This window comes from Opisthorchis viverrini (genome assembly GCF_000715545.1).
Source record: "Opisthorchis viverrini unplaced genomic scaffold opera_v5_184, whole genome shotgun sequence".
In the NCBI taxonomy this organism is placed as follows: domain Eukaryota; kingdom Metazoa; phylum Platyhelminthes; class Trematoda; order Opisthorchiida; family Opisthorchiidae; genus Opisthorchis; species Opisthorchis viverrini.
The window spans coordinates 520,148-542,823 of record NW_008751839.1 but is presented as its reverse complement, the minus strand read 5'-3'; the positions used below and the strand labels follow the sequence as shown (position 1 = coordinate 542,823).

At 44.2% G+C, this 22,676-nt stretch overlaps 1 protein-coding gene across 1 annotated transcript in view; it reads left to right on the top strand.

The window, feature by feature from the left end:
* The window catches only part of T265_14364 (hypothetical protein), a gene marked incomplete at both ends in the record, with an annotated part of 74,200 nt that extends 57,896 nt beyond the window's left edge, over window positions 1-16,304 (top strand). Inside the window, 5 exons of the mRNA XM_009173327.1 lie at window positions 5,591-5,923; window positions 8,059-8,177; window positions 8,286-8,372; window positions 14,355-14,473; window positions 15,164-16,304. Coding sequence (XP_009171591.1) covers window positions 5,591-5,923; window positions 8,059-8,177; window positions 8,286-8,372; window positions 14,355-14,473; window positions 15,164-15,946 — 1,441 coding nt within the window. The remainder of the gene's footprint in view (window positions 1-5,590; window positions 5,924-8,058; window positions 8,178-8,285; window positions 8,373-14,354; window positions 14,474-15,163) is intronic.
* Between the last annotated feature and the right edge of the window lie 6,372 nt (window positions 16,305-22,676).

Sequence of the window (22,676 nt, the reverse complement as noted above, 5' to 3'; positions counted from 1 at the left end):
ATTGCGCAGTACTCGGCACTGAGTAGAAAGGAGCTTTTCCATACGCGCTTTCGGCTGCATCGGGATGGTTGCACTCCGGTTTTGGGATATTATGTCCCCCATGTTGTTTACCGGCGTGGATAGAGATGATCCTTCGGTAGATGCAGACAGCCACGAATAGATCGCCTGATGCAATTTTCTAACCTTTTGCTGGACTCGACCGAGCACAAGCGAATATGTCAGCCTTGGTATCAGGTAGTTCCTCGTGATCTCCTCTGATGCTGCTTCAGTGGGGCACGCGTCACCTCATCGAGCAGTTTGAGCAGCTGCTTTTGGTGTTTGAAGACTCCTTTCTCCTTGGAAGTAAAGGGGAGGCCAAAGTATGTCACGGCGTCTGTCGTCGGAAAAAGGCGGAAACAGTTAGCGTAGGTTGACTGGGCGAATACGTTCGTGCCGACGCTTTCATGGATGTGAACTCGACGGTGGGCTACCAAGCCAACTTAAAATTTGCAGCACTTGCCACATTCCTCACACATGGAGAGCCCCACGACTCTCTCCCATATGTACTGGTGTGGAGGCACCAGGTGATTTGTATTGTATATTGTCGAGAGTAATCATCACATTGAAACCAAACCGGGTGGTTAGCCGAATCTGAGTTGCTGAGCTCTTAGCTCACCCAGAATGACGACCGGCACCATGAGGAGGTGGTTCAGTGAGCCACAACACATATATAACCGCTATTCGTCTCAACTCAACACCTCCCCTAAACTGCGGTCGCCCAACTGTAGAACCGCCATAGCAACAGAAAGGGAATGTACAGAAATTTGATTCTTACTCCATTCTCCCCACTCCCCGGGTGATTGGGACAACCCAAATAGAATAGTTAAACAACTTGGCTTTCTGCTTCAATAGGCCTGACTTTCGTCTTCTCCACTGGTGGTCTGTAGCGAAGTACTGAACAAGGACATAAACACAGATTTTTTTACCTCATTGCGGTAAAAAAACTGAAAGAATGCTATTTGTTTCTCTCATAGTGGGAAACTAAGCTCTAAGAGCATGGTTTTATTTGACATCCCATCCTCCCAGAAAGCACTACGATCACAACGGAAACGCCTTCAGCAATTGGCCTATCAAAATGCAGGGCTGTAGTTTCAATCTTTTTGAAATGTGGCCTAGACCCAGCGATCAATAGTGTAAAGCCGAATGGTCGTGGGGAAGCTGCTGATTTCTCGTTTCAGTGCTCTAGCACTTCTGGCGATAGTGATCGTCTGACGGGGCAAGAAAGACTAGCAGTTTCGGCGATTGCGAGATGTCCTGCTGCGAATATACAATTCACTGCATGAAGATGCTTCCATTTTGGATCTGAGGGTGATAACCTCGGAGCGAAAATCTGTGCAGTAGAGGCAGCTTCTCATCAGAAGATTTTGTTCTCGAGAGCACTATTTCAGGAGCTGTACGGAAGTTCTTTTTGAGCAAAATCAATGAGCACGCCCGATGAACCTCTACTAGTTTATCAGGGAAGTGGCAGTCTTCACCTTCCGAAAGGGAGTCAGAATTTAGATATGACTGAATTAAAGGAGATCATTTCAGTCCAATTCCCGGAACACTATCCAATAGTCGGAAACCGAGTTTGCCTGTCAGCATATTGGAACGCTGACCGATTGCAAACCGTTATTTGATCATTTTTGGGTAATTTGGAATAATGGATGGCCACGCAGTTCCTTTGTTAGTAGCTTGAAACTAATCACCAAAATGCGTCCAATCTCTCCACATTCACCTTTTCAGTTCCAGAAAGTTTTGTTTCTGGATTCGAAAACAAACTGTGAAGTATTTGGCTTCCTTCCCCAGACTGATCACCAGCCAATTAAGCCAGTCAGATTGCAGAAGGATTTAGATACTGGTGCGTCTATTCTTCGTAGGTTAAGAAAAAGGGCGAACAAATTTCAGTCGTGATCATATTACCCTGTTTCGATATTATGTCCATCAAAAGATTTGTAAGGGTCAACAAGCAAAAATGGCTTGCAGATAAAGCTGGTAAGAGAGATGTGATTTGATTGGAAAATGTCAAAATTTCATTTAGGGTTATTCAGCCACACAACGCGGAATCCTTTGTTAAGTCGTTCACCTGTGGCATCCTTTCGGTGTCTAGCTGCCTTGTCACCCGGAGGGAGCACAACGATTGGGATACTACCAGGTTGCCCAAGCCTAGACAGGGGAAGTCGAGAGGCGGAGGTCGTGTTCGAAGCTTCCATAAATATGGACATGCAAGTCGCCTGGGGTGAACATCTTACGGCCTTCACACTCCTATCGCAGAGGACAGGACGGCTTTACCTCCAGACCGCCACGTAATACGATTACTTGCTGTTCTTCGTCGGGCTGCTCCCCTCTAGCCTTCCTGGCATGATTCAACCTTCAGGAACTGAGTTCCAGCCAGTATAGCCCTCAGGGTCATTGCAGCACAGAAGCCTGACCACCACGAAGTCGAGAGGTAGAGGTCGGGTCCGAACCACGGGCTTTCCCGTCAGTAAGTTCGCCCTCCAACCACTGAGCCATCTCGCCCCCACTTCCAGGTTAACCCGGGTGGCCAGTCGAAGAAGAGATAAGTTGAGACGGAATGCGTAGTTTACAACTCTCCCACGTGCGACTGAGCTTTTTTGGCTCCGACACTACGTTTTCCAAGGACAACCGCTTAGATTTCGAGCTTCTGGCTCGGAAATTTTCAGCTCTTTCTCAAGAATGGACGATTATTCAGATAAACCATTCTTACCATAGGGCTGAGGATTCTTCCCGTAAATCGAATCAGTCTATGTCAGAAAGTCGAGATGCACTGTTTCATTCCTATTGGAATTCAACACTATCCAACGAATATGCAGGGAACAAACCTTCCAAATGAGAAGTCATCACTTGAGGAGCCACTCAATAGGGGATCGCTGCATCCCGTCTAAGTGCGAGTAAGACATACTGCATCTCGGCCATTCATAGCCAAACCACTGACCGGGAGATCACGGGTTCAAAACTCCCCGGTGTTTCGTGAGATGCAGGTTGCTGGTGGTTCCCCATAAGAATGAAACACCGCCTCCCAGCACTTTAACACACTTACACGATAAAATTGCGGTCACTGCTAACAAACTATTCACCAGTTGTCGGACGATCGTGAGTCATGTATCGCGATATCTCGAATATCGTAGCGACTGAAATATGAGGCGGCCTGGTGCAGCACATTCAGTTGCCTGAGAACATCACAGACGAGCGATTCAGCTGGGTTCCAGGTGAGTCCCTCGAAAAACCAAAATAATTTACAAATGAGTGTATATTCGCTAATTCTTTTGTTTGTTTTATACACTTCATCCAACAGCACGAATACGGATAGCGCTGGATGTTAATAGCTCATACGAATTACCAACAGCTGCCTAATGTGGGAAGAAAAGAAAGGGGTATTGGAGCTTTACGACCGACGAGCTGTTTTTTTTTGTCCAGTAACAAGACCAATAGATGGTTAGTCTGAGGATATGACTTACTCAGTACAGTAGTGCGGGGGTTATCGTGGTTGTGGCGTGACCTCACTCGATCAGGTGATTTTCGAGCACGCGTGCGGGCGTCCACACTAGAGTGGCAGCTGTCTGTCTTGGTTTAGCTAGCTATTGCTTTGACTGATTTGGGGAAACACTCATTCGTCCGTCGACGTATGTATCTTTTCGTCGAGTTGATGTACTTGTCAGTACGGAGCGTTAGTTGTTGAGACATTTCATGCCACCGGTGTACCTGTCGCGGGTTATCCAGTTCATTCAAGCCTTAAAGATGTAATTTCATATGAAGTGAAGATAGTACCGAAAACCTGCTTCTTAGGTTAGAGTTTGGTTCTCATTTAAAGGTTGGGTCGGCTGAACTAAACTTTTGTCCCCGGAGCCATCCACTGCTTGCTACAACTGCGTTACAGTTTTACTATGCATATACAACACTCACCATTCCAAAAGAAACCCTTCGGAGAAGTGCCTTCATTGCATAGGCCGTCTTGGAGGCATGGGATTTTTTTGTCTCCATTTCGCCCAGAAGGTACCTAGGGTCCCATACCCATACCTATACGTGTATTGCGATATCTCGAATATCGTACCAACTGAAGCATGAGGCGTCCTGGTGCAGCACATTCGGTTGCTTGAAAATATCATAGGCGAGAGATCTAGCTGGGTTCCAGGCGAGTCTCCCGTAGAACCATATTTGTTTAGAAGTGAGTAAATATTCTCTAACTTCCTGCAATTTGGATCCAAGTAGAACACAAAGTTGACGGGAACTCGGAGACTGCGTCTATCTGATGAGCCCCAAGAAGGGCGAAAATGGTCTTGGGCTGTCGAAGAATTTTCAGCAACCTTATGAGTAGTGTATTACGTTTATACATATACTTTCTGGTTAATAAAATTACTGATCTAATCCTCAATAGGAGATGTCACAGTGAAAGCTTGGCACTAGTGAACCGTACTGGTTAGCTGACATTCAATAAATAAGTTTCCAGTCATGAGCCAATCGATAACGATAAACTTACCCGCCACATTGGTGAGTGCTTATTTCTGTTGGACTATACTTTATTTGGCCAATAGTAAAGTATCCCTCACTGACACGTCACAGTTGGATTACCGAGTGACCACGACATAGACAAATGTCAAGGTAAAGCAGCTGATGACAAATCAATATTTTTCGAGTTCCCGACAATATCTTCTTAATAAATTTTCATCTCTAATTGCTTTCATTCAAGCTTGTGTAGATCGAAGGCCATTATTTCCTAATGATTAGAATTGAAAGCTGGAAGTTTTATCTCACCCTCACAGCTTTAAAAATCTCTCATATACGGATGAAATTCCATTACTCAGATGCATGAGGCCTGAGGCATGGTTCTCAGCCTCCCACGGGCAGACCCTCTTGTCAAGTGGAGTCTTTGGGTGATATTTCGTTCCATAGAGAATGAGGCATCTATAATTTCAAAATATAAAAAGACTGTAATCCAAGTGCCAAGTTTGGTGAACAAACCGACCATTAAGATATGACAAAAACAAACAGTACAGAGAACTGAAATGAGGTTTTGTGAGGTAGTAAATAGGGCAATTTGAGCTCTTTCACAACCCATCATGGCCACTTACTAGTTATAAACTAGGTGTGGGAAAAGATATGGTTTTCAGCTTGAAACAACTTGCAGAACCTCTTGACACGCTATTCATTTGGGCTTAGAGAAACTGTATGTATGTCAATACCACAAAAGCGTGCGAGAAAGAGTCATAATTACTGCACATGTTTGAATTCAAGCGTCAGCTGGGTACGATGAGTTGTGTTCTTTATACGGTACTCGGATCAGTTTTCGACCAATTTAGTCCTCATAGATCAAATGAATCGATCTTGACTACGTAAGCTCTTCCGCCAAGCTTGGTCTCTAAACTCAAAGCGGGGTGAGAATATGAGTATGCGGATTCGACGCAATGGCCGTATGCATTTCAAAGCAGTTTCCATTTGACTGAAGACAATTCTCGCCGTTTTCCGGTAGCGTAATCGGCACAAGGAAACATCAAAGAAATGCACTCTAACTGATTTATGTCTGTTTGGCTTGTTCCCTCCTTCTTGTATGTAGTGTGGATGAACGTATGAAAGAACAGCGTGATGTCATGCTAAACGTGGACTATTTGGGTCGTGTGTTTTGGAGTCCACCAGCAATCTTTAAATCTCGTTGCCCGATCGATATCAGGAACTTTCCTTTCGATTACCAGTTCTGCTTTCTGCGTTTCGGCTCAGCGACTCAGCACAGTGATCAAATGGATTTGCAGTTTTTGGACAATCGGACTGAGGTAGATACTGGTGAATACACGGAGAGCAACGAGTGGACCATTATTGCCAAACCGGCGCGTCGGTACCTCATGCCATCGAAATGTGGGAAGACCATACCTGTTTTGACCTTCTTCTTGTTGTAAGTTGTTGTGTATCGGTACTGGTCACCCTAAACACGAAGACGAGGTTGCATGTCGTAATGCATCAGTCTTCCGGACACTATGACCCTTCAAAGAAAAGACATAACTAGGAAGGTGTGATGGGTGGGCTCTCACCCGAAAAAGTTTCACGCTCAATCGAGATTGACCCCATTGTTGCTGGAAGTCATTCTTGGGTGTACTATTATATCTAGTATGTCCTCAGCTATTGTCGTTCAGATTAGCTGGCTGATCGGTATTTATTCGTAGAAGAAAGCGTCATTAGACCATCTATGAGTTGACTAAGGAAATGGCCTTGGTCACATGACCGACTGTTTGGGAAGAAACCGCAAACAGATCAAAGAATCCCTTTTTCTAATTCTAGACCGACCATCATGTACTCTCAGATATAATGATGAACTTGTTATGCCAAGGTAGCTATCATCGTTTCAAGTGTAAAGTATAAATCTTCAGTGAGAAACCAATCCCGGGGTGATGTCAAGCCCTTCGAACTTAAAATTTTACACCCAGCCTCTCAGACCTCTTACCCGCAATCCTGGAACATTTGGCGATAGCAGGAGTACGAAATGCGGCACTATAGGTTTAACGGTCAACAGATTTGAGATCCCTTGGTCTACCGATCTCACTTGCAAGCATTTAATGATTCCGTACAAGCTAATGGAGAATAGCATTAGGTTTGAATACCCTGGTAGATTCCTCATCCTAGCGTATGCACACCTCATGCAAGTGGAATAACAGCCTTTTATAAAGCAGTCGCTTCTTCGGCTGCTGAGAACGTGATCACTATTGAAATTTATCCCAGGTAGCCAACTGACAATTGTCCATTCTGAGGATTGCTCTTCCAAAATACTTGTACCCAAACTCAACTTTCATAGGTGAACTATTTTCATATTGATAACACGAATGCGCTTTGAGGCCTCTATGCACGTCCCTTAACCCAATCCTAGACCAAAGATGCTCAACATTTCCAAACACTCGCATCCACTAAAGCACACTAAATTTGAGCAATACTTACTTTGGTGATTTGTTACCCAAAGTATCGATTCCAAGAACAAAGTGACGCTCGTGTAACTACATGAAATACACCATAATAGTAACAAACAATCATGATAAAATAACTCAAGTGGAAGGTGCTGCCTTCAAACGGATGCACTCTCCAACTGTTCACCTGGTCCCACCAATCAGATCAATCGATCGATCGATCGATCAAATCGTTTGCATCAACGCCTGGCTTTCGGCGGTTTGAACACGGCTGGATTTGTAGAAGTTAAAACTACAACCTGTCCACGCCAATATAACGTACTCGATAAAAGTTGCTCTTGTGTATACTCGACTGTTTGTAACTTGATAAATGCTTTAAAAATTACCTGTATTTCAACTTCCGTACTGTATTTCATCAATTACCGATTTATGGGGCGACCGGTTTATGCTCAGTTTACATTAGGATTTCTCGGTTGTTTACGATATCGTTCTTCACACATAACTTAAAATAAACAGTGGGAGGGCTGAAAGAATCCCCTCAATTAGGAATGACTCAATCCTTGTTCAGCCATGACACTTTCAGCGCATAGCTGCCCTGCAACCCGAAGGAAAAACACGAGGACTGAGATACCGCCAGGTTGAACAACCCAAGAGAGGAGTAGTCAAGATGCCGGGATTGAGTTCGAACCACGGACCTTCCGGTCAGCAAGTTAGCACCCTAACTAGTGAGTTATCTCGATCAAGAATGATATTATGATCCTAACCGTGCTGAAAGTGACAAGCAAGGACTATAACAAATTCAACTGTAATAGCGGCAACCATAATAGTCCCAGGGTGATCATGAGCTAATCTATGATTCCATGCAGTGAAGTCTATGGGTAACTTATAATCGTCTTCAGCACGTGCTACTAACCCCGATCAAATCTTTTGTTCGAAAAGGCACAGACGAAGCAATGGCTATCAAATGAATGACCCAGTGCATTCATTGACGTACACCAGTGCTCTGTCACTTGAAAATTTTTAGATCAGACGCTTCTGGAGCCCCTACCAAATGATTTTGTTGCATTTATCTCACGTTAGCCTGTCCCAGCTCATCGCGTCTCCCGATTCGTTGTCCGTTTTCTACACTTTACAGCTTGAAACGTAATCCTGCGTATTACACGTACATTTTGGTGTTTCCGTGTATCCTGCTCAGTCTGATCACGACGGTCATCTTTTGGCTGCCACCCCATATCCCAGCAAAGATGTTACTGAGTAAGTTGACGAGACGGATGTAGTGATCGACAGACTGTTATTTTAGAACGCAGTATCCTGTCTTGCTCACCATAAAATCGTTATTTTCGAACCCTTTTCGTTTCGCAGGTATGAACATTTTCGTGTCCTTCTTCCTCCTTCTGAAAATTCTAGCAATGTCCACCCCATCAGCATCTACAATTGTGCCCTTCCTTGGTAAGTTTACTTCCACAACTAACTGCTCAACTCAGTAAAGGTTAGTAAAGTATGCCAGCATGTTGGAAGGTTGGGTGTGGTGTGTGTCTAACTTGCAGTCTTGAAGCAGGATCGTTTGTAAAGTTACTGGTCGTGTAGCGCGTGCTAGAATGATCTCAGATGATTCACTGTTTTTTGGGACTCTACTGCTTGATAAAGAAGGCGTTATGTGTAAGAAAACGCTACTGCGATTGTTCGGCTTCATTGATTTCCTCTGCTCTGGTTCAGCCTGACATGTCGAAGTTTTAAGTCAAGACATGTTTGAAGTTGATCGTGTCGACAATGTGCGAAACGCCTGGTTTGTTATACACAGAGACGTATGGTGCAATAACACAAATCTAGACTGAGTGGTGCTCACTAATGTAGTATGCTCTCAGATGGAGTAGAACAATTCCCCACTTTACTCAACCGGAGGAGTCATTTTGGCCTACAGGAATTCTGCACAGATGCTTTAAAATGCAATGGTTCGATCAAAAAAAAAATATAAACGAGCAGGTCATTGGCCACCTGCTTTGAGTAGAGATCCAAGAAACTCAGGAAGCCAGGAAAAATATACATGGCCATTCAAACCGGAAAGTGCTGGAGCCACATCAAATAACAACAAATCCTCAAGACCTGCTCTTTAGGGTCAAGCGTTGCGCAGTTCGTCATTTTTGAGATAAAGACCTCTAAACGAGCCAGAATGATCACCCAGCACGTAGTCACGTGAGTCGAGAATGAAACTTGGAGTGGTTCCGTACGAAGAGCATGGTCACAAACATAAAAAGTGAATGCAAGCGATGAATGCGAAAGAGTAACAGGATACTAAGGGAGAAAAGAGAGAAACGTCTCATTCGAGATCATGCCAAGGGCAGTGCCAGTCTGATGAGCTCTGTAACAGAGCTGAAAAGCCCGACTCGCACATACATACCGACATAAACGAGACTAGAGCACAAATGGCAAACCCTGCGGCTGAATTATGGTGGGATGCGAGAGAAACGTCGATTATTTATGTCCCAACAATCATAACTCTTGCTGTTGAATCTGATTCCGCTTCCGGAACTTCGTGTTCTTTTGACGTTGGCAAAAAATTGGCGTTTTTTCTCACCGATCACCCAAATGAACTTCCCGTAGGATCTTGCTCTTTCGAGAAAGTAGCGGCTGAATTCATTTTTAGCGCTGTCGGATACCGACCGCATTATAAACAACGGGAGATGAGATGAAAGCTCGTCATGCGTAGGTGTATTTTCCAAGCTGAACTTCTCCTGCCTTAGTTTTCTGAATTTTTCATACCGAACCACCAGGCTTCCATACTCTTTGCATGCTAGTGAGGACCCAAGTTATCCAATCGTTGGTAGCGGTTATCAAACTAGCAATTCAAGTAACCTGGCAAAACGTCTCAAATACACATCAGCAATTCCTGTGGAGGAACGGACCGGATGCAACAAATGTATGCAAACTATCAACCAGGAGGTCACGACTTCAACATTACTAGGAGTTTCTTGTCATGCGCACTACGGCTGACTCCCGGTAACGATGTACAATGTTTCTAAGCTCTTCAGTAGTGATTGGCTTCACTTACAGGACGAAGCCTCCACTAAAACGTGATTTCTGCACAACTTGGATGACTTACAACGGTCTACAGAGCACATGATCAGCGGTTGGCCAGTTGTAAGCTCAATCATTTTCCATGTAACCCTCTACTAGAGTCGTTCGAATGACTAGTTAACCTCTATTTTTATTAGTAAAACGTCGCTGTGACGTTCGAGAACACTTTTACTCTTCTTTCTCTGTTGCGTATAAACATTTGACAGATGTTGTTCCCAATTTTGTAGCTTTCATCGGACAATTTGTGGTGAATTTGTTACGCAGTGCAATGAGACCGGTGTTTCACCCCCTTCCCACTGTCTGAAACTGAGTAAGATAGATACTAAACCGACTCACTATGTGGACCGTTGTGGCTTTAATTTTCTTATCCTCATTGTTACTTCTCAAACTGTCAGTTGGTAGCAAGAAAAACAGAACTATCAAAAACATTGTTACCTAAGAGACCATATGGCATTGGCATGTTCAGTTCAGCTGGAAATTTCATTGGAGGTTGGCATAAAGCAGCGTGTTTCGTTACAATTCCTCAACTTTGACATCATTTAAAGGGCTGGCGTGCAACCGTTTATAACGCAAAAACGTCATTTTATTCAATGGATACAAGCTTTGCGGGTGAATTCACGAAATACTCTCTATTCATTTGTCGGGTACAGACCAAGCCACAGTAACGCTATGCACTTAATCGTGGGTGAATTTCGAGCGGTTCTGACCTTATCATATATGTATTAGAAACACTGCGTGCGCCAGTCCATTCTGGGGGGGGATTACAATAAATCTAAAATGAAGGCTGCGTTTGAAATCTCTACTGGATAGAATTATGGTTACGAAGCAGGCTGACCACATCGTCCAGCTGTAGCACTTCCGGTGCCATCCGAAGAAAGCATGAGACCTGCGATACTGCCAGATTGCCCAAACCTAGACAAGCGAAGTCGAGAGACAGAGGTCGGGTTCGAACCACGGACCTTCCCCACAGTAAATTCGCTCCCTAATTACTGAGCAATCTCAACCCCATTATCTATAGCAACATCAAATGAGAACATTGGCGCTTCGCTACCGCAAATGTGATGCCTAAGTACCTTACGAATGCGGTGGACACTACTCATGCAAGTAGCGTGTTTTCTCGTAAATCCTCTTCGCGTCTCTTGAAAAGTGAGATCTGTTACGGAATTTGTGGAGTCGCATTTGTTTGCATTTGGGCAACAATCAATGAATATCCAGGAAAGTGCAGGAAGACGCGTTCAAGGAGAAGACGGATATTCAGTTACTGTAGACAATATGCCTATGAGAGTTTTGCTTCCCTGTCCAATGGTCTGTAACCTTTCGCTTGGCGTTTCCCAATAAATAACTCCACAGGCCTGGCGAGCAGCTGAGATGCTTTGAAAGGAATTGCAGGCACTGGTGAACGACGAAGCAAACTCTTACAAGCTTTGGTACAATCAACTAGCTGTTTTGAATTTCCGGGTTGAAATAGAGGTAGACAACAACTATGCTTTCTCTCTGGTTGCACAAAGTTACGGAGGATGGTTGTGAGGTGTGGCTCGATGTAAAAACTGAAAAAAGGGACGACAAAAAATGGCATCTTGGAGCCATTTAGTGTTCTCAAGAACTGAGGCGGATCTTTACACGTTGGGATTTCTGGAAATATCCAGTAAAGACGTCGACAATCAGTGAGCTGAGTGGTATTCAACGTCTAGTCAACCAATGAGGCTTGTGCAGCCGAATATAGCAGCCTCACCATACCACTATTCCAATCGATCACTGGTCCAACTGCGTACAAAATCAGGCCCGCAGCGTCAAGCGTGGACTTGGGACTGAAAAACTGGTACCGATAGGACCTTTTTAAAAGATTTTGGAGAACAGGAATTACAATAACTGGGACAGGGGTAGTACGGACGAAGCTCCAGGCATAGGATATCTTCCCCCAAAACATGAGCAAATCAAACAAAGCAGTCGGAGAACAGCAGAGGGTAGCTGGACATTTCTTTCACAAGACAGTATATATATAGTATAGTATATAGTTATAGTATATATTTCTTTCACAAGACAGTATATATATAGTATAGTATATAGTATATATATAGTATATATAGTATATATAGTATATATATAGCGTGCGGGAACCAGTTGCCCTGCTGTATTGGGGGCCAACAAAATTTTTGTGAAATTTTTCGTTTGGACGAAGGGAAAAGAACAACGATATGCAGTGGTAAGGTGAAGGGGGAAGAGCATATTTTCAGGTTTACAACAAAAATGTTTTGTCTAAACGGAAAATTTGCTTCAGAACACGACAAACCCACGGTGGTAACGGTTTACAGGAGTGGTATGGAGCGGTTTCATAAATCCAGTTTTCGACCTTATACTGCACGACAGACAATTCACTCGGTCTCGCTGAATAAGGATTCTCTATCTCCCACCGGAAACGCTTTAACTGAGGCAACGGGCATCTTCCTTTCCCTAAAGATAGATTCAGCTGGGCACCAATCGTCGAAACGAAAGTTGTCATCATCTTCAGCTGTAAAAATCCACGTGCTTGCTGTTCAGTGATTATAGCTTCCATGGTTTCTTTCATCGATGGGTCTTGAAGGTTGGGGTAGATAGCTGGTACATTTGATGCACTGAGAGGCGTGTCGGTGGACTTTCCTTCGGAGAAATCAAGAGGGGAATCTATGCATCGGAAGCAACAGTTTGGATGCATGTGCGCGACTGAGTTGTCTAGAGTTGTTTCTAGCCACTGATGTGTCAAACTCGTGGTCCCCATCCAGGAAGACAGCAATGACCTGTGCAGTCGAGTTTGCTGGTACTGCCTTTCATTCTTCACTGCCAAGTCACTAGCTCACACTTCGCGAGGTTTCGCGAAAATGGCTCTTTGAGGTAATCGATCAGCCGACACACGAAACACGTGACCAGACCAGCGCAACCTACGGAGTGCAATCAGTTCATCTATCGCGGAAGAGTTATTTCTCCCGAAAACCATTCAAAGTACTTCAGAACTAGTGGTCCGGTATTCCCACAAGAGTCGATGGTCAAACACCTAAACGACCTCAGCGGGTATTGGGATTTGAGATCGCAACAGAAGTTCGGATACTGCGCTATTTTCTCTGAAAATATAAGGATTAAAGAATTTCCTTGAGAAATTCACCTTGTTCGGGTTCGATAAACAAGGCTTCGTGCATGCTGTTCTGATGTGAGTGAATCAAGAAGCGATGTCAGTAGGCAGCAGTTAGATGTGCCAAGTAGACAACGTTTCCAGGTCATCGATGAAGACATTATCAAACCTTTAGTTAGCACGTTTTGGAGTTCTAGCGTGCAGCCACCTGTCTTTTCAAGAGCAATCTCATCACACGTCAAGAAACATACGGCAAGCAAACATACGGCAACGAGAATCAATGTGGTGCATATGAGATGAACTTGTACCTCGCTCGATAAAATAATGGACAGGGTTAAAGACCAGAAAAATGAACAATCGGTTTGGTGAACAAACTGTCGCCTAATAGCGCTAAGGTTCATTCAGGTGCACGAGAAGTCAAACGGCAACCAGATGGGTCAGTCATCCCCAACTCAACTCAGGCCGGTTAAACCTACGTGACACTCTGTAACAGTTTACCTCACCGAACCGGTTGAATGTTCATCAAACCCCAGCCCTCCGGTAAGCTTATTCTGTGCAGGATGTGAAGGTCACCGAAAAACGATACTGTTGTAACCATGGTTGAGTCCACTTTTGAACATCCTGTGCCAGAATGGGTGTTTGGGAAAATGTGTTTTGGAAAATGTGTTTCAGTTCGGTGCGACATGCGTAACCCTGGAATTTGAGCATGTCCATAGCAACCATATAAAGTGCGACCAGTAATTCCCCATCGTCTTGCACTTTAGCTCTTAACGTAACGAAGGTATCTTGAGACGTCAAGTGTATGCACGTTCCGATGACACAGTCTCAATCGATAATGGATTTGATTGACAAAGTTGTGGAATTTAGGTAGCTCGGGTGCGCTGCTTGGTTGTTAGTCTGTTCGCCGAGCGCGGATATGATTGTTTGTCACATAGAGTAGAACAGACACACAATACTGCATGCTCCATTTTTTGCTGATCTTAAGACGAACCTGTTCAGCACTCAAAATAGTGTCTTGAATGTTCTGTGTTCTGACAAACACCATGTTTGGCGAAGTTTTACGGTCCCACACCTCTATTTCGAACAGGACTGGAGGAAAGTAGGAAACTTAGCTGGTTTTCCCGTACCATACACTCCCTATGTGGATAAACCCTTGTTCAGTCATCTGTTTTTCTATTGTCCACTTGTTAGGATTTCAAAATCATCGCAAAATATTTTTCCCTTGTCAGTCTGTCTATCAAACTTCTTTTCAGGCTACTTCTATTGCTTGAATATGCTGCTTCTGAGCATTTCAACGTTTCTATCCACAATCATCATCAATCTTCACACGTATTCGCACAAAAGAGGTCCAGTTCCTCCGTGGATGGTGAAGGTACGTTCATATCAGATGTCGGCTGGCTCAATGCAGAACCATTCCACAGGCAAAGCAGGTTTTCTTCGACCGAGCGTACCCTTAGTCGAAAGCTAATCAGTAGTTTCTCGCCAATCAATATAAAGTGAAATAACTATATTTATTTCGGATTGTCCAACATGATTACATCCAAAGTTCGAACCCGCACACAACTCTCTATGTGAGAAGCTGATGCGTGCTTGTTTTGCATCAAAAGTGCGTAAGTAGTCTGTTGAATACACGGTGTAGTTTGCAGGAGATATAATCGGATGCGCGAGAACCATAACTGGAATACTGGTTCTGGTGGACCATGAGTAGTAAAAACAAAAGCCCGATGCACGGTATTTATTTATATGTTCGCGACACCCTTGCACAGTACATATGGCACTCCGTTTTTAGTTGCTGAATGGCACACTAATCTACCCACATTACTACCCTCCATTACTTCAAAAATAAATGCAAATGCCTTTTGCATCCTTCAGTAATTCATCTGTGCGGTGCTTGTAAACACGAATCCGTAATCTATCTCAGACCAGTATTTATCCTTGGATTCGAAATTATGCACCTACTGCGGACCCCGTGTGAATCAGCCAGACTAATTTTTTGACTTCAGTAGATATCGTATTATCCATTGTGTGCTAATTTACTCCACCATCTTCACTGTCTCTACAGGTTGTTCGCCTGTTCTCAACTCCACTCAGTATATCACGTCCAGAAGAGAATGATGAACCTAGTGAGAAGCTCTCATCGTTACAAGCCAAACTGAAAAAGGCAAGACAGTTTGGTGGAATCGCCAGTCCCCTGGGTGGACCGTATGGTGGCTACCCGATGTATCCCATGAATGCCATGCAAGCAGCTGAACAACAAGGCAGCTACCCACGTTTTAAACAGCTTGTGTATAACCAAGGTTTGCCCCAGGACTACTGGAACAAGGAGACAATGTACCAAGTGGACACCTATCTTAGAGAACAAGCACAAGGAGCTCAGGGTATGAAATGGAGCCAACAGTCCACTCCGGAAATGTTTTTAGACCAAATGCAAGGCCGCACTCCAAACAAAATGCAAGAACAACAGTCAAACGATTCGGATGCGTCTGATCGAAAAAGACAACTATGGCAACAGGCTGATAAGTCTAGGAGAGCCACACTGCAGATACACACAAGTCTAAGTCATCTACGTGACGCATTGAAAAACTTGATGGAGAAGATATCAAAGAAGGATGCATTAGCCAAACGTGCCAGGGATTGGCGTCTTGTGGTTATGACTATCGATCGTCTCTTCTTCTGGTTCTATCTGATGGTAGTGATCGGAGCGGGTTGCTATCTACTGATACCTCGTGGACAGTCACACACTGTGGAAGAGATCATAGCAAGTCATGCAGAGTTGAACAGGGAGAAAAATCTTCAACGAGCGTCAGAATGTATTCTAGAACAAAATGAGCACTACCTGGTGTAGTTTTTTTTCGCCGCCGCGTGTCACCTTGCTTTTCCAACTTGTACCCTCTTAGAAGACTAAGTTTTTTTCTGTCTTTAATTATTGGCGAATCGAATTGGGATTGAAAACACGGAGCATACTGTCTATTGTAGCAATATCATGACGAACGTTCTCACTGTCATCTTCATACGAGAACGTATGGCTAACAACAATTGGCTATAGTGTACCAATTTGAAACGCCTCTTTTCATCAGTTCTATCTTCCGATTTGAGTTTTTATCCAACAACCGATCGATTTTTTGACGTACAGATAACAGTGAGTATTGTTCATCGTTTTCATTTTCAAGTCTGATTGTGGAATAACAATTTCATCATTGAGTAACAATGTTTTGTCTTCTACAACTGGAAACCGGAGTTATGGTGGGAAACAACGTATCGAGCTTTGAATAACAAAACACGGAATTTCACAGCTCCTAAACTTGATCTGTTTGAAGTCGCATTGAGGGAGCTTCTGAGCAGGCAAACCATGACCTTATTGTTCCCCATCTGGTTGGATTTGAGAGCAAAGTGTACGTGTAATTCCGTGACCACAGGGTTCGAACTCTGACTGATACAGAGCACCTCAAGCAAGAAGTGATGAGTCTTACGGTTAAGGCAGATCTTCCAGCGTACTCTCATGATTATCCTGTGAGAATGAATATACGAATACCTTTAATTAGTCACAACAGAGTGTGCGGCGGACAGACTGGGCATACATCCCGTGTGTTAGAATCCTGATGACACCGGGCGAGACCATAGGATACATCCCGGGCTAGTGAACCAAGAAGAGGCTCCAGGAGTTTGTCGGTCCATACAAGTTGCGATTAACCGGCAAAGCCCGATATTAGAAAATTGCAAATGAAACCAGACTTTTCAGGTGAAAGCACGACCAATCAAAATCTGACCCAAATGTCGAATAGATAGATATACGCCAATATTTGGTAGTCGGTGCGAGTTAACGGGGATAGGCGCCATCGTTTAACTACATTTAGTCAAGCCGACTGTCTTTCATTTTTCTGTTGAACTGGATGCCCGTCATGTGACACACGCCCCAACTCTAGTAATCCGCAGGGTATCAGTTCATTCTACTGATATTTGTTCCATGCGTTACTCTCCGGTTCTCATTACAGGGTGGGTCATCCGGCTGGCTTCCACCGATTATGACCTGTATCACTGTCGGTAGACCGCTTACGTTGAACAGGCTGGTCTGTCTACAGGCAGTAAGATCAGTCATGACATCTAGGCATGTTTACCCCGACGGTAAGTACAAACCAACTTTTGAATGCTCCGCTGAAACTACGTCACCGCATACGTCCCCACATAAAAACGTAGCTGTTCTAGACTAAAGTGAAAGGGGACGCGGATTTCAATGCTGTACGATGATGGGGTGGATGGAGACATCAAAACAAAATGAAGACTTTGAGTAATCAGAATGCAGCGGCTTCAGTTGATGATGGAATTCCTACATGAACATACCGAGAAACGATAGGGTAAATGAAGTATGTCAAAGTACGACTTATTTAAACAGATGGAGCGTTTGTGGTCCAATGAAACACCATCTGTGCTTTGTGCACACAGACAGACAAAAATGCATGCCCGCAGATTTCACAAGCCATCGAATGTCGCCAGCGTTTGACGTCAACTGTTCGGACATTGTCATTTTTCTCAGAACCAGATCATATGTGGTTCACTGGTAGCAGTGGTGTCACATGAACAGCATATCACACCATAGTTTGGCTTTCTCGCAGTGAGGAATTTCAGAACCTATGTCTTGCAGAACGGAAGAGTAGGAACGCGTGACGCTGAACATTCTGTCATCCATCCAGCCCACAGCACACCGTGAAGCTTAAAATTGGGAACTCTTATAACCAGAAAAAAAGCACAGATTCCTCTTGGGCTAGAACGCGTGCTGAAATTCGCTGCGATGTGACGATTTGTAAAATACTATTACCCACTGAGTTATACTGGGGATGTATGTGTGACACTCACAGAGCCTGTCATTCCAGGTTGGTCAATTAACACTCTTCTAGTCCTCCAGGCTGGGGTTTGAAACATGTGTGGTTGCTTACTGCTTAAAAATACAGTCTCTGACAGGCTCACGCAAACCATCGCTGCCTTGCGGTTAGGCTTTTGAGCCCAAGGATTGGACTGAGGATCTCAGCTGTCCTACTCACTATATCTGGCGCCCTGACAGTATCTCCGCCCACGTACAACCATGAACTACAAACTTACGATTTACTCTCATGCCGCCGCATGTTTCCATCGTCTGGGATAGCGTTGGGCCAGGAAAAAATTAAGATCTGTGTAACTACTCGAACAGTGGACCCCGAAAATTACACTTTGGAAAGTCATGTCGTGCAAAGTTCTGGTTGGCTGACAGTAATACGGCTAATTTAGAGCAATATTGACTTGGTTCACTCGGTCAAGTAGATATCAGTTAACTGAAAAACAAGAAAGCAACTGGTACGTGGATCACCTGCTATTATGTACCCATTAGCAAGGCAAACTTTGTACATCTTGCGCATCCACTAGCTTATTCGGAGGGAGTTCAATCAAAATTTTCGCTTTGATCTCCGTACCAGAGAATGGATTTAAGATCCACTAAAGGTCTTGAGCATTCATATCGAATTGACTGATCCTACTGGTTTTTGAATTGATAACTTGAAAATACCGTAGCTGGGGTGGAGTGTAGGCAGGAATTATCCAAGAACCAAATTGAATACGGATATTGTCAGCCGTCAGCAAGTTTTGGAGTTGCTTAGATCAGAAAAACATTGCCCATCAGAGCGAGAAATTGGCTACCGTAAACACGAAATTCAATATTTCTCCACATTTTAGAACATGGTGTTCTCCTCAATCTGGATAGGACAAGATCCCATCGAAGAACTTCCGTGTTGGTCTCCCGAACTTTGCCTCCAGATTAACGGACAAAATGTCAGCCAACAGTAAAAGGACCGGAGGATTTTGGGAGCTGTGTCCCTGGTACCAAACAGGGCACACTTTTATGATGAATGAGGAAACAGCACAACTATTTGGGATAGCAATGTTCTCAGCTCAAGTGAGCTACTTTGTTGACAAACTTGTTACCTGCATCGGGTGCATATTTCTGGTGCAGCCAATAGGATTGACAAATGTATTTTTGGGCGCTAGTAATGTTATCATGGTACCAATGTAGTATAGAAAGTCATGAGACCTATCATGACCTATCAGACCTATCATTTCGGCTTCTCAGTGAGAAGTATATAAGTTTGACCGCAGCAAGAAACACTTCAAGGCCAGGAAATATCACTTCTGGCGCGAAGGTAATCAGCTCGAAAGCACCACTCGTACGCACAGTCACTCGGCGAATCCTTATATGAGCCAACAGTAAAGGGACCGAAGGATTTTGGGAGCTGTGTCCCTGGTACCAAACAGGGCACACTTTTATGGTAAATGAGGAAAGAGGACAACTGTTTGGGATAGCTCCAGTGAGCTACTTTGTTGACAGACTTGCTACCTGCATCGGGTGCACATTTCTGGTGCAGCCAATAGGATTGACAAATGTATTTTTGGGCGCTAGTAATGTTATCATGGTACCAATGTAGTATAGAAAGTCATGAGACCTATCATGACCTATCAGACCTATCATTTCGGCTTCTCAGTGAGAAGTATATAAGTTCGACAGTAGCAAGAAACACTTGAAGGCCACGAACTATCACTTCAAACGCGAATGCTACGCACAGTTCGTCCATCGGAGCGGTCATTCGTCGCATCCTGATTTGAGTCCCGGGTTTCGTGAAACCGGATGATCTATTTCTTGAATTAAGGAAAATATCGAACGGTCCGTTAGAAAGCTAACTGAGCTTCGAGATTGGTTCATCTACGTTACGTGACGTAGTGCCGTTCGACGCCTTCTTGAGGAGTTCATGCGGGCTTCCACAAAATCTGATGAGGGTGGGGGATACTTCGTTATTCGGTCAAGTGATTGAGTGTTTTTTCTACAATAGATGCTAAATGTTAACAACGTACCACTGAGCGCCGGCGACGAATTAAACTAAAACCGACTTGCTATCAATCGTTTCTGATGAAAAGAACTGGGTCGATTTAATCAACATAAGTAGATATCTGAATCGCTCTCGATCGCAACTTCGGAGTCAAGTGAGCAATATGCCAGGTCGTAAACAGACCACCATCAAGTTTACCTGTGCTCAGATAGCTGAAAGACCCCCACGCCGAGCACAAGCCTCACAGGCAGTGGACTCTTCACCAAATAAAATGAAGTCATTCGGTCATATGCAGTACATACAAATGGTTGGCCACTCATCTAAAATCAGAACAATGGACTGATGGATTAAGCCCACGGGATGAGGAATGAATCTAAGCAATCATCCCGCTTTCAGACGATAGTACCCTCACGTTTACCCGAAATTCTTCAATTGTGTACTTCTATGTGCCAGGATCAGGTGGACAAACTCAATCAAACAGCCTGTCCCACCGCCATCCTGTGAGCTGTCGTGGTCACGCTGCTATTTATCACCGATCGAGAGATCTTTAACGGTTATACGACGGAGTACAACAGTTAGTCATTTGAAACACGCTGTTCAGGTAAGTCCACTAAGGTTAAACATGCATGTATCCGTGCTTAAACACTCAATCCAACGCTGTCACACACTTTCCACGAATATGGCCAAGCGTTCGTTGCTATTGTGTCTCGGGCAACACTGTTTTCCTTACTTCCACGAGATGGCCTGTATATAGAAAGCCTTCCATCCTAATTAACCGTGCTTGAGAGATTTTGAAGGGATCATTCTTGCTTTTGGAGCTGAGGTGGTGCTGCCGGGTGGATAAAATCAGGACAACCATTTTGACGATCCATGTTGGACTCCTGCATGGGTCCCTATCCTAACGATCGACAAAGACGTGAAAATAGACCTAATTTGCTTCCATACCAACTTGGTTTTAACGGGAGACGCAGCTAAATTCCCTCTGAATCTCTCAATTGAGTATGGTGCATAAAGGCCACCTCGTGTTTCATTCAGTACAACAGACGAAATATCACGGAATATCTTCTTGCCGGAACACTACTCATAAGGCTGCTGAAAACGCTTCGATAACACACGACCCGGCATTTCTCGGATGCCCGAGTTTCATATGAACCCAAGTTGGACGCGATTCGCGTAATACACTCATTTGGTTCCACAAATAGCGTTCTGTTAAGGAATCATACTGCGGTATCTCGAATATCGTGCGAACTGGAACACAAGGGTGCCTGTGTGCAGCACATTCAGTCGAACAGTACGGTAAACGGGAGATTTGGCTGGAATTCAGGTGAGCCTCCCATTGGAATCAAATTAATTTAGTTCGCGAATTACGTCCAACGATTGCGTCTATTTGATGAGCTCCAAACTGGGTGAACCCTGTCGTGGGCTGTCGGAGCTCTCAGCAACCTTATGAGTAGTAGTCCTTGGAAAAAATTAGCCCTTTATTGTGGACTTAGTTGCGAGACAAGTCATCTAGTTAGATGACCCACGTCCTAAAGCAATCAGGCCATGAGTCTCGAAGATGGAATAAAAGTCGTGTGCAAATCTTTTCACGGAAGGGTTACATTCTCATCGGAAAGTAACTAAGCACAGGATAGTTCACATGTTATTCACTGATAGAACATCGGAAGAACACGTGCGTCGAAGTTTCCCAGTGGTGAACATCGGATGGATTAGCCTGTCTTCGACTGAGCTTCAGAGGCTCACGATATCTGGCAAGTTCACAGTGCTGCATGAAAGCTTAGTGCAAGCATATCGTACTTTCATGCCTGTTATCCTGCTGATAAGCCTAAGCAGCAAAATGTCGACAATTCAGCTTGGAGCTCCGGCTGTGCATTTAGACGTCACACATGGCTACGAAATAAATACGGGAGATGTGACAACTGGCCATTTTCCCAGCAGATTCTCCAGGGAATTTAGCTTAACAGTTTATCAGAATGGTCTTGGTGCGATGATAAAACAGAGGATGACGATTCAAGCAACCCGAATGAAGGCGAAACATCAGTACCTACTTTGGCTGATAAGATATCATCAGGAAAGTTGGACACATAGGTTTCCGGTGGCATCAAATGTTGGTCGCTCATTGTGCGGGACAAATTGACTTCTTATAAAAATTGAATAATCGGATGAACAGTCACTTGACTATCAAATGAAACGGCGGCGGTGGGGGTGGCGGGTGGTTGGCTGACGCCCAAAATAGAAGCCTTTTTTGTCCAAGAGAACCACTTTGATCGGCTGCCACTGGCTGAGAGCAGTTATTGTAACATAACATCTCTGCATAACAGCGTCCCTTGTAATGGGCGCGTTCGCTAGTCAAACAGTTAATGGTTGCAGTTAGTATACACAGGGCCGGAACCACGATAACCTACTGTGCAAGGGGAGCTCTCGGTGCACATGACACTGCCAGTGGGGTTTTTCCTCAATTCTCTTACATTCTGTGAATAAGCACGGTTTCAAGGAGTTAAACCATCGTTCAGTTCTCCAGGTATGAGGCTACCAGAACTCAACGGTGTAGAGTTCATTCCTGGGACTCATAATCAATTGAGCAATAGAAGGTATTCAGATCCAAGCAGATTCTGGGAGTCACAACTTGTTGGATAAAGACGCACTTTTGAAGCTGAAGACTTTTCGACCGCGGAGCATTCAATCGATGAATATCGTGAGTGATTCAGCTGAGATTCGGTTGAGTTTCTT